This window comes from Silene latifolia, chromosome 9 (genome assembly GCF_048544455.1).
Source record: "Silene latifolia isolate original U9 population chromosome 9, ASM4854445v1, whole genome shotgun sequence".
Lineage (NCBI taxonomy): Eukaryota > Viridiplantae > Streptophyta > Magnoliopsida > Caryophyllales > Caryophyllaceae > Silene > Silene latifolia.
This window is the reverse complement of record NC_133534.1, coordinates 16111558-16124363: the sequence shown is the minus strand read 5'-3', so window position 1 is coordinate 16124363 and position 12806 is coordinate 16111558. Positions and strand designations below refer to the sequence as shown.

The 12806-nt window shown below is 34.3% G+C and overlaps 1 protein-coding gene across 1 annotated transcript in view; it reads left to right on the top strand.

The window, feature by feature from the left end:
• Nucleotides 1-12599, top strand: part of LOC141600629 (sucrose transport protein SUC8-like) — a 31793-nt gene extending 19194 nt beyond the window's left edge. Inside the window, exons 2-8 of the mRNA XM_074420875.1 lie at nt 5623-5675; nt 9873-10266; nt 10700-11152; nt 11644-11949; nt 12106-12169; nt 12278-12321; nt 12456-12599. Of these exons, the coding sequence (XP_074276976.1) occupies nt 5623-5675; nt 9873-10266; nt 10700-11152; nt 11644-11949; nt 12106-12169; nt 12278-12321; nt 12456-12599 (1458 nt within the window). The remainder of the gene's footprint in view (nt 1-5622; nt 5676-9872; nt 10267-10699; nt 11153-11643; nt 11950-12105; nt 12170-12277; nt 12322-12455) is intronic.
• Nucleotides 12600-12806: the final 207 nt, after the last annotated feature.

The window sequence follows — 12806 nt, the reverse complement described above, 5'->3', positions numbered from 1 at the left end:
AACGATAAGATGGCTTTTATGGTTTACATCCCTTGTGCATTTTGATAATTGCGATGAAATTGGTAACTCTGTTGGGAAGCTTTATTAGTAACATAATAAGTCAAGCATGTTCGGTCATTTGAACTAGTAATAACATTTATATGTAATTAAAGGTTGTGTTATTGCATATGTTTACCGTTCGAGTATATGTGCATAAACAGTGATTTTATTTTATATTGTCGATAACATACTTAGTAAGTTGTTAGTATATATATAGCACTCGTACATGTGGTCGACAACGATTGGTGAATTATGACGGTCTCCAGGGGCTTGACACGGTGTATGGTATGAGATTTTGAGATGAGGTTATTTGTTTATAATACGTCACGGGGTGCTGGTTGTCTAGTATTCAGTTATGAGTGGAAGTTGTTTATAGTGGTTGGTCTCGTCCTTTTGGTATTAGTTGGCTAAGTGAGCTTTGGTCTGCACTAGGGCTTTACGAGTTCTTACCGAAATGTGACATGATTTGATGATTTACAATCTCCTAGGAACGAGTTAAATATGACAGATGAACACGAATATTGACCTTGTGTGGTGGATTGTGGTTTGTTATGTCGTTTAAGATGTTGGTGGTGCATCACGAAACCTCGGGGTTTGTTGGTATACGGGATGAATAAGAAATTTCGGGACGAAGTTTGTTTTTAGGGAGATGTAATGTGATACTATGTTTTGCTATGTGGTTATTTGGATTTCCATTAGTAATTACTACTTCAAACAATGCGGTAAAATGTTTATTATATTGAATGATAGCTTCCGTGTGTGGTTGAACTATAGTTGCATATGCTGTTTATATGTTTTATTTAGAATTGTATAGTTGCATATATTGTTTATATGTTTTATTATGAATTGTATTTGTGAGGAAGGACCGTGATATCGCGTGGCATGTGTGGTTTTATACGAGTTAGGTTACGGGGACGTAACCTTCTTTTTAGGGGGGATAAAATGTGACAACCCGAGTTTACTCAAGTTTATATGAGTTAGCATAGATTTTAGTAGTTATGCATATGAGTTATATTATGAGTATGAGTTATATTGTGCTAAGTATAGGTGATGTCAGATGTCGTTTATTGTAGTTGGTGGGAACTTCGGAAACGAATTTCTTTTTAAGGAGGGAAGACTGTAATACTCCGTATTTTAGTTGGAGTACTCGGCCGAGTGCACTTGACCGAAAAAACCGGTTAAGAAAGTTTGACGGTTTTTTTTATGTTTTGACCAAGGGTTTTGTTTATAATGCTTGTGTCATTTCTAATTTCATTTGAGCATATCTGAAACCATTTATAAACCTAGAGAGAGGGAGAGGAAGAAGAGTTGTCGAGCCTTCTATTGATTGGAGATTTCTCACCTGTTTCAACCTAATTCGATTTTCATGTTTGTAAGTCGATTTCATTCAATTGTTTATACTATTTTAATTATTCTTCTTCAAAAAGTTTGAAAAGAGAGTCCTGTTTATTTGAAGTATAGTTTATGCATATCAAATTTTGTAGCCTAATTCCTTATGGTTTGTTCTTTGTGATTTATTTATGAACCTATCGCTCAAAAGTTCCCGAATCTGATTTGGTTGTGGAAAATGGTTTGAAACCTTAATTTATATGTCGATTAAGTTTTGGGGCTTTTTCATACATCATCTTTGTGGAATCTAGATGACAATAGAATTTGGAATTACCGAAAAATGATGTTTTAAACTCGTTTTATGAATCGATACTTTTTATGCGACGAATACTGTCAGCTTTTGGAAATCAGTCTGAAAACACTTGATAAGTTTGCAATTTGAGAAACATTCGTTAGATAAGAGTTGTATCTAATACTCATGGGGTTCCAATCCAATTGTCCTTGTATCGATTTGATTTTTACGGAATTAATTATGCATTTTATACCGAGTCTGTCATGTGCTGGAAAATCAGGAAAAGTCGTGTTTGTTCTTTAAGTTGATATTCCTATTAAGTTGTGATGAGTCTAGGTTATGTGAATGATTAATTGATTGAGTAGATGGTAATTATACATAATTATGTTGTGTAGGTGTTGGATATGTGAAGGATCATAATTGATTGCTTGTGATCAGAGTATTGCTAAAAGGTAGGGTTTCCCCTACTCGGTTTACTGTTTAATTGATTTAAGATTGTGTTGAGATTGTTTGTACGATTGATATTGTGATTAACTGCTGTGTTGGATTGGAGTTTGGTGTTGGTGTTGAGATGGTTGATGATGTTCGCGAGGTGCGTCCTCGGCTGAGTGGGCTCACTTGTGGGAGTGGCTTCACGTCCTAGTTTCGCCCTCTGTGGAATCCGCCACATGAGGGGATGTGTACATTAATGAACAGGGTTATCACTCGTTGATGAGCGGGGGCTTAGGTGGGCAAGGATGTGGTCCCCCACTGGCAGGGCTACATACTTTAGTGTGTAGTCAGTTACGAGATGTGATTGGGAGTTAGAGGTGAATTGTCAACAGCTGTTTATCTTATCGTACTTTGCCTTATTTTGATTATGCAGTGAACTGACCCCGTTGTTGTTTTGTAAAATCTGCAGTGATCCATTCGGGGATGGTGAGCAGATTATGACAGGTGATGATGGTCTTTAGCTATGGGGACGAGATGGGGAGTCATCACTTCGAGTCTAGCTTTCGTTGTCATGAGATTTACTGTTTTAGTTTCAGTTGTTTGAGCACTAGTGAACTTTTGTTTTGGATTTGGTTTTGGAACTTGTAATCATTAACTTTAACTTTATACTTAATTAAATGTTTTTGAATTGTAACTTTGATATACTACCCTCGGAAAACCTAGATGGTAGCAGTCTCCCATGCTAGGGTGGTCTTGGTAAGGCACCTTGGTATGTGAGGGTGTTACAGTATTTTAGTCTTCCCCCTTTAAAATGAATTTCGTCCCGAAGTTCACCAAAAAATGCTACAAAAGCCTCATGAAACCATCAACACATCTGAATGCCATTTCACCTCATTATTATTGCAACACAATTAATTCACATAATCATTATCAAAACATATCATACTTATCAAAATGTATCACAAAATAAACTTAAAACATGAAGTGTCATATTACAATGCGTTACGTTATATGAAACACGAGGCAAAACGTAAACAAACCAAACCTGAGCCATCCATAAGCATAAACTACGATATAGGGGTAACACAAGGACCATAATGCATGCCCATGGCTCAATATATGTCAATATAGTGTATAAAACATAAAAAGAAATAAGTTGTTGAAGGCGTGGCAAGAGTCGTGCCAAACCCTTACAGGAACAAGGGCACCGCGCTATCAGGGCCGTGTCATTCCTTGCTCAGCCGTGCCTTGAACCATCAGACACCAAGGCACATGCCTAGGGTGTCGTACCTAGCCATTCTTGCCGTGCCTAGCTCAAATCGTGGGACGTGGTCTCACACTTCAACAATAACTTACCCAATTGAATAAGAACATATAATTAACAAGAAATTTCATATGTATACTTGAGACAGGATGACTACTTGAGATGGAAATCAATAGTTTACATATCAGAACAACTAACTTTACCTAATTGTTCTCAAACCATTAGTTTACACACTCCAAACAACCAACTTTACCCAAATTGTTTTCAAATCAAACATTTCCAAACTAATAACTTCATGACATGATTAAACACAAATATTAAGCATGAATAAGATGGTTTACTCACTAATTCATCCATGTAAATACTCATGTAACCAAAAGACTAGAAATTTCCTCAAACAACCATGAGATGGTTTCACATACAAACTCATTCAACAACAAACATGTAAAACATGTAAAAATTCAAACTTTAACACAAATATGAGTAAACTACAACATATAAACACACAAATTTGACATAATGTTGTGTAACCTATCACCGTTACCTTTTCCAACTTCAATCCTCAATAGAATCGTCCCAATCTAGCTACCTCATCCGGGTTGTCCAATCCTTACCCTAAACGCAAAAATGAAAAAATTAGTTGGATGTTCAAACCCTTGTAAGACAAGAATTTTGAAATATGAAGAAAGTTGAAATCTTTCTTACTTAGAAAGATGGAGGGCGAAACAAGGAAGAATTTGGCGCGAAAATGACTCAAATTGGTGGAGAATTGAGGGAGATATGATGGATTCAAGTTTTTGTGAGACAAGAGCTTCAATGGTGTTTGTTGAGAGGAAAATTTCAGAATTTTGGCTAATGAGATGAAGATATGAGGGTTTTCCTCAAGGATTTTATGAAGAGAAAAGAGTAGGAGAAAAGGCCCATAAGTCATAGAAGGCCCAATAACTCTAATTGAGTCGGATTTCACCAAAAACACGACCCAAAAGTAACTACATACTTTAAATGGCCAAGATGATCATTATTATTACTATTCTACAGCTACAGCTATATTTTTATAAATATAAGTTTTAGAAATACAATTCTTTTAAATAAAATGATTAAAATATCTTAAAATTATAACGTGAAAAGCGCGGGTGTTACATGGATCCATTGTCTCTTATACTCTGTTGATGACCTTCCTCACATACAAGCAATGTACTACTACACAAACCCTTACACGTTTAAGTATTTAGTTATTTACACTCACGTTATACACGGCAAATGATATCTAAGATGAAGGGAGTATGTGAAATGACCGGGGCAGAGGGAGTATGTGAAATGTAATACACTCTATCTTCAGCAATATTCAGCTAGACTTCTTTAAATTCTACAACAATTACTTTTGTTTTCTATATATTCGGTTGCAAGTTTGAATTTAAATAGTTAATTTTATTATTAATGAATCATGCTTCTCAATATGTAAATTAATAGGATTTTAAAAAATAAATGAAAAATGGTTGTTTAGGAATACCTTTGGGAATCCGTTTTTAAAATAATGCTCAAAAATAAAATATTTATTGTTTTGGGTCGGTTTTAAAACTATTTATCAAAATGGTGTCCACGTAGGTTTGAGGTTTTAAAACCTGAAACACGAAGTAAACACGCCACTGACAATGGCGTGTTTACTGGAAAAAAAAATAACTAACCTAAACACGCCCTTGGCAATGGCGTGTCTTTTGGGATAGACACTCACTACTATTGGCGTGTATTTTAGTAATCTTAAAAATCAAGAAAACCAAGCAGTACTTGTGTATCGTCGGCACCGCACCTCTTTTCTCTGTCCTCTTACCATCATACTCCTATCACTAGGCCAAATTAATCCTCCATTGTCATAAGATCTCTCCTTCCACAACAAAAACCACCAACAACTATCATTTATATAAGGGTTATTTAATGAGAATACTCTAACCTATTGGAGTGCTTCCCAAAATACTCCAAACTATAATTTAACTAGCAATATAACCAACTATTACACCCCTTCACTTTTAATAGAATTGATCGTTTATTAACCTACACTAGCAGGTAAAAATATTACCCCTTTCTCATTATATTGATCTTCATCTTCTCTCTTTTCCCTATACTAAAGAATTCAGAAAAACCCAGAAAACCCAAATCATATTACCAAAAAAATCAATCAGAAACACCTAAAAATTCCGAATCAACCTAATTGAATCTACCAAATCCCAACAACTACCCTAAAAACAAATCACAGAGAGCCCTAAAGTGACGCTTCTCTCGCTCATTCTCACTAGCCCAGCTTAACCCTACAACAGAAAGGGGATTTGACATAAGAGAGATTTTGAGTTGGAATAAGAGTCTCAAACTAAATTGGATTTGGAAGATTGAAGGCCAGACAAACAGAATATAGGTTTAGTGTATTTTGAATTACTATTTAAAAGAATAAAATATTTGGGATACGCCAATTAGCTTGGGGGCAGGACTGGGTTGGAGGCATATTTTGAAGGTTAGGGATGAATTTGTCAACTAGTAGGTGGGATAAACGGGATTGAAGCTGCAAAAAAACTTCAGATGGACCTCCACTGGTAAATGGTAAGCTACTTCTAAAGGATGTGTATGAATTTTGGAGATTAAAAAGAGAGAAGAAACTTTGGGCAAACTACCTTGTTTGGGATTCTATGAATATCCCAAAGCATGTTTTCATAGGTACCCTGGCTATTGAGATTTGAGAACTCTCTTGCAACAATTGACAACTTTCAACTAAAGACGTGGAATAATAATTGTTAATAGATGCTCCCTATGCTATAATGTTGTTGAGTCTATGGTGTTGATGAAATACAGTCTGTATAAATGACGATGAAAAAGAAAAAGAGATGTTAGGAGGGGTTAAAATATTTTTACTAGCTCAGCAGGTAGCAGGTGAACCTATTCTAATACGAGGGAAGGAGTGTGAAAGTTGGATATATTGCTAGTTAAAATAAAGTTTGGAGTATTTTCAGAAGCACCATAATAGGTTGGAGTATTATAATTAAAAAGTTGTTGTAATTGTGACTTTTCAAATTGATATGAATAATCAACTACATCACCGGTATTCCTTCTCTCAATTCGTTTGTTCATTTCGATCTCGATTTACACGGCGACCACCACCACACATTAACGACCAATTGAGCTCACCATTTATCCCTCAACCACCACTACATATCTTACTTCACACCATCCCTACCACCACTCGACCACCTTAACCCACCGCTCTCACCATTTCGAACAACCATAAATTAACCCAAATACCGAGAGACTCTTAGCACCGGCCACCGGGCTTGATTTAAGTCCACCGGACAACATGCATAATGTACTTCGAGATCCGTATTTGGGGGTGAGGATAAGTTTGAATGTTTGATGTTGTAAAGATATGGAAAATGGGTAAAGAATACACCCACTTTAGTTTGCTTTCTAGTTTGATAAAGACACGCCAACTCCAATGGCGTGTTCTCTCTCTTTTTTTTTTCTTTTTTTTTTAATTTGATAGTAAACACGCCATTTCAAATGGCGTGTCTATCCCGTATTTCAGGTTCAGAATTTTCCGAGCCTACGTGGATACCATTTTGACAAATAGTTTCAAAACCGACCCAAAAAAATAAATATTTTATTTTTGAGCATTATTTTAAAACATCGTTCTACCTTTGGCATAAGTAATTAAAATAAAAAATTAAATAGATACGTATTATATGCTTTGATGCGTTTTATTACACAAATGTATTTTATTCTCATGCATTTTTGCACAAGTGACACAATAGTTATAGACTTAAAAGCAATTACAATTCTGGAAATGAATCTAAAGTTTTATGTCTAATGTTCGTTTCCCGCAGCAAATTAGTTTCTCATCAAATTACCCTCAAATTGAGCACAACTTAATGAAAAAATAATAGATAGCTTAATGAACCATCAGAGCAGTAGCAATTGTTGCGTCAAGATTACCCTTGAAAAATAGCTTTAAGGAAGGGACCACTTGTCAATCTCGATCCCAACATTATGCATTATCATAGCATGACTCTTTCCGTTTTTGCTCAAATGACCGCAAGTTACTTGACCGTAAAATGTTTCATGGTATCATAGTTGCAACTCCATACACATCTTTCTCACCATAACACAATCACTCTCTAAACCAATATTTTCACTATGTAAATATCATGTTAACTATGGTCAAGGTACAAAGGGGAAATAGCCTATATGACACGAGCTTCCATTCAGTAGAAAAAAAAAGCATATGTTATTTTATCTCTTCTTTTTTTCCCACACCTGGGACATCTTGGATTCAAATTATAGGAATATATTTCCTACATAAGTTGCTACGTACAAGAATGACATTGCAACATAGACGATAAATATTATTTTTTTTGCCGGACAATATCTTCTTATGTCGAGATCCCGATTCTAATGGACTATCACACCTCTATAATTAATTAATGCTATGATACGAATTATTGCTGATCTCATAATATATATTACATCATTGGAAAAATTGTCAAATAAGCTCATTAGTAGCAAGCCTTTTAGTAATAAGGATTCATGTAAAACTCACAATATTAAGGGATATTTTCTTGTTGCTTAATTAACATCAATATACAATATGGCTTATATAGTGTTTCTAATTTACATAATAAGGAAACTATGATATATGGAAATATATACAACTCATATAATATACCGTAATATACTACGTAATATATTCCGTATCTTCGTGTTAGGAAAATATTATGGTATATATTGTAATATACCGTAATTGGAATAATATCAGTATTAGAATAATTTATATTATATTGCGATATTAGTTTATATGATTTATATCTTAGGAGTAGTATAAGTATCGTACCATTGTAATCGTTAGGAACCACGAACGATTATCAATCACAATCACCTTTATGATTTCCCCTCTCAATTTCTATTATGGTATCAGAGCCTCACGCTCTTGAGGCCTAAATACGATTCCAATTACCTGTCGGTTGGCTTAAGATCTACAACACTCACCGGCGGGATTTTACAAAAACTTACTAGTTACCGTTATAAAAAACATATTTTTTCTCTTATCGAAGGAATACAAATGATTTGGAATCCTTTATATTGCAACTGTGAATCAAAAATGTGGTATGATGCCACGGGATTAGCATACTTCCATTTTGATAACAAATTTTGCAATTTGATAAGAACACCGAATGCGATTGTGTGTTTTGATTGATTTCCTTCGAGTATGAGAAGATTACATTCTTCAACTACTAAATCGACGGACAATTTTAAGATGTTTGTGGAGCAAAGCAATGGATCTAAGGGAGCTTAACAAGGGCGCTCGTCTCCGCCGGAGAATGAAAATTTCATTATTAGTTGAAATTTTCAAACTTCTTTCAAATTTTTCTTACATTATTATTCGTTAGCCCGTTAAAATTCTTTGCCGCTACTGAGCTCAAATCATGGCTCTGTCTGAAGTTCATATATAACTCATACTTAGTGGTTGCTTAAGAAATGATGGTGGATGTGTATGTTGAGTTGAAAAGTGTTTAATGACTTGAGGTTTTTTTTTATGTGTGGTATATTGGCCATGCATCATTAACTTATGTTGCGGAAATATATGTTTCACCAATTGAAATAAATATCGAAGGGACCTTAACTTCTAAATAATTTCAGTTCGTTTGATTATAGATCGAGGCGTTTTTTTATTATATCTTGGGTATTTTTTTTGATTGGATTAGCTTGGTCTTTTGAGTCCGAGCTTGAATAATGTTGGATGTAATCATCAAAATTTAGATCAATTAAAATTAATAGTTAAATTTAAATTAATTTGCTTGATTATAGATTGAGGCGTATCAGATCGATTCATATCGGAATTTTATATTCTAGTCTCTTCTACATAGAGGCAATCATTATTTTTTTGTACGGTATTTAACCAACATATTAAATTAAGTAAGGAAAAATAAAATATTTTCGAAACTAGTTTATCACCATTACTTGATGAAAATTTTGGTTGAAATTGGCAAATTTTAAGTTTTATTTAATGAAAATTTGGTTGATTACTATATCTAGTGTGAATTCTAGTTTGAATCGGTGTACTTGACATATCATTATAGCTTATACATTACGTTGTGAGGAAATGATATTTTTAGTTAATATCCTTCTTAATAAGGCAGCTAAGTGATTATACATTCAACCATACATGTTTGGTTTTAACCGCATTTGTATAATTTTCCCTAATCTAAAATCCAAATCATTTTAATTATGAGCTTATCCATATTACAACTCAATACAACTTTCTTTTGAGCTGCATTTCTATCAATTTTCACGATTTAAATACCTACATATTGGAGTTTTTCATCACAAAAAGTAATTCTTACTTCTTATTTTAATATTATCGTGAGAGAAAAACTAATTACGTGAAAAATATACACAAGTTCATTGTTAATTTAACAGAGTAATCATGGATAATATGAATTCTGATGAGCCTAAGAGACACGTATCAACAGAAACAGCAACACCGTTATGGAAGATCATCTCGGTCGCGTCGATTGCGGCCGGGGTGCAATTTGGGTGGGCACTACAATTGTCTCTCTTGACACCCTACGTTCAGCTATTAGGGGTTAGTCACTCAATGTCGTCCTTGATATGGTTATGTGGACCAATCTCGGGTATATTGGTCCAACCAACTGTGGGTTATACGAGTGATAGGTCCAAATCTAAGTTTGGTAGACGAAAACCTTTTATCACAATCGGCACCACATTAATTTGTTTTGCAGTGCTTTTGATTGGGTTTGCTGCGGACCTTGGTTATAGGTTTGGTGATGATCTTAGTAAAAAGACTAAGCCTAGAGCCGTGGCCATTTTTGTTGTGGGGTTTTGGATCCTTGATGTTGCTAATAACATGGTCCAGGTTAGTATTCTAGTAACTCTCTTATCAAATTATGTTGTTATCGAAAGAATAAATGATTGAACGGGTGTATTTAAAATGAGTCCATATATCAACTTAAGAATGAAAGAAAAGAAAAAGACCGTTTTATAATATAAAAAAATTATACTAGGTTGATCTTAGCATATGTTCTAGAATTAAGAAATTAATATAATACTTTTTTTTTAAACTTAAAATCTAAATAATCATGTTGGAATATTTGAAACTTCACCCCGACGTACCCCCATATTTGTTGTATGTATGAGCAGAACCTAAGTTGTTTGATAACATTAGATTATATGAAATGTTCTCATATATGACCGTTTTATAACATAAATTTATTTTCTTCTATTGCTAATAGTTGCTATATAACTCAATTCGTAATATAAATATCCATGTTGCATGCTATTATATGCAGGATCCGAGTAGGGCATTCTTGGCAGATCTCTCAAAACATAACCATGGAAGAATGAGATTAGCCAACGGATTTTTTTCGTTTTTCATGGCAGTAGGAAATATCCTTGGTTATGCGGCTGGGTCGGGTCCGACACTATATAAGATCCTTCCTTTCACAAGAACAAATGCTTGTGACACATATTGTGCGAACCTTAAAACATGTTTTCTTATAGACATTGTCTTCCTTCTCTTAGTGGTTGCGGTTCCACTATTTCTCGTGGTCGAACCCGAGGTCGAGACTGTTCACGATGACAGTGTTCCTTTTTTTGCACAAGTGAAGACCTCTTTTAAGAACCTTGGAAGGCCAATGTGGCTTCTTTTCATTGTTACTGCTTTTAATTGGATTGCTTGGTTTCCTTTCACTATGTTTAACACTGATTGGGTAGGCCTTGAAATCTACGGCGGTAACCCTAAGGTAAATTTCTTCTTCTTTTTTGTTGTCTTCTTAGGTAAAGAAAGTTTGTTACACAATATTTACAACAATATGCATCATAATTTTTTTATGTCACTAGATTCGTTACATTTACCGAATCTATTTTATGCATTAAAAAAATGCAAAGTTGATAGTGATACAAAAAGAATGTTACTTTATTATTTCTTATGTCATGGTAGCTAACTTAGCCATTAAAAGCAATGGAAATTTAGTTCATATGATATTGGTTCAAAAACTCATTTAATTTGTATTAGAATTATTTTCAAATTTGTTAGTACATGATCGAAAATCCCGAATAATCAAGTTAGCTTTTTATTTTTCCAGTTAATATAGAACGACCTCGTTAATTTAAAATAACCTTTACGAGTTGGTCCAATCACTAAAAAACCCAACATGAAACCAGGTTTAATTTGACGAGTGTAGAATTGATTATAAGTTTATAACCTATCACATGGTTGTGTTTATTATTGTAGGGGATCCCAGAAGAAATAAAATTGTATGACATGGGAGTAAGATCAGGAGCATTAGGTCTAATGTTAACAGCAGCAACATTAGGTCTAATGTCCATAACTATTGACCCATTATCAAAATTGTTGGGTGGTGCAAGGATAACTTGGGGTCTTGTTAATTTTGTATTGGCTGTTGCCTTAGCATGCACATGGCCTCTGACCAAGTTAGCTGAGAAAGCTAGGGAACATGCGCCTCCCGGCACGCTGCCCAATAGCGGAATTAAATCAGCCACTTTAGCTCTCTTTGCCGCCACCGGAATTCCACAAGCGGTCAGTTTGACTCTCAAAGCTCATTGTATTGATTAAATATATCTTAAAAAGAATAAAACAGCTGGTAAACAATGATTATTTTAACGTAAAGAGTATTACATAACAAATTATTTATACATTGATTTTCATCTTTTACAAAAATAGTTGTATTGACAGGCTACTTATAGTATTCCATTTGCATTGGCATCAATGTTCTCATCTGACTCTGGAGCTGGCCACGGTTAGATTATTTTTACCCTCCTTGACTCATTTTCTATTGCAAATTCAGATATATCACTCCGTAAAATTATTAATCAAGCTTTTCTATATTGTTCTTTTTATTAATCAGGATTATCACTAGGACTCATGAATTTGGCAATTTGTGTACCACAAGTAAGTATTTATCCAGTATCGTTAAATATCGGGTTCATTATTTGTCATTATGTTGTATCTTACAAAAATCTAATAATTTTATGTTATTATTCACTTAAATAGTTTATTTAATTATTTGCTATGTTTATTTGTAGATGTTGGTGTCATTGATTAGTGGACCATGGGAAAACTTATTTGGAGGCGGTAACATACCAACATTTTTACTTGGAGCTGGCGCTGCAGTAATAAGTGGTATATTAGCTTTGACGATTATTCCTCCATCGAGCGCCAATGCCTAAAAGTGCCACAATTTTTATTTTATTTTTTTACGACTTGGGGTCATGAACTCGACCGACTTGTTATTTTTAAATCCTCGTATCGTATGTACATACTTGTTGTTCTCATGTACCTGATTACATGAAGCAAATTATACTTAAGATTACCAGAACATCAGATTGTGCATAGGTTTACATGCACCGTTTCACAAGTTATTGTATACTAAGCGT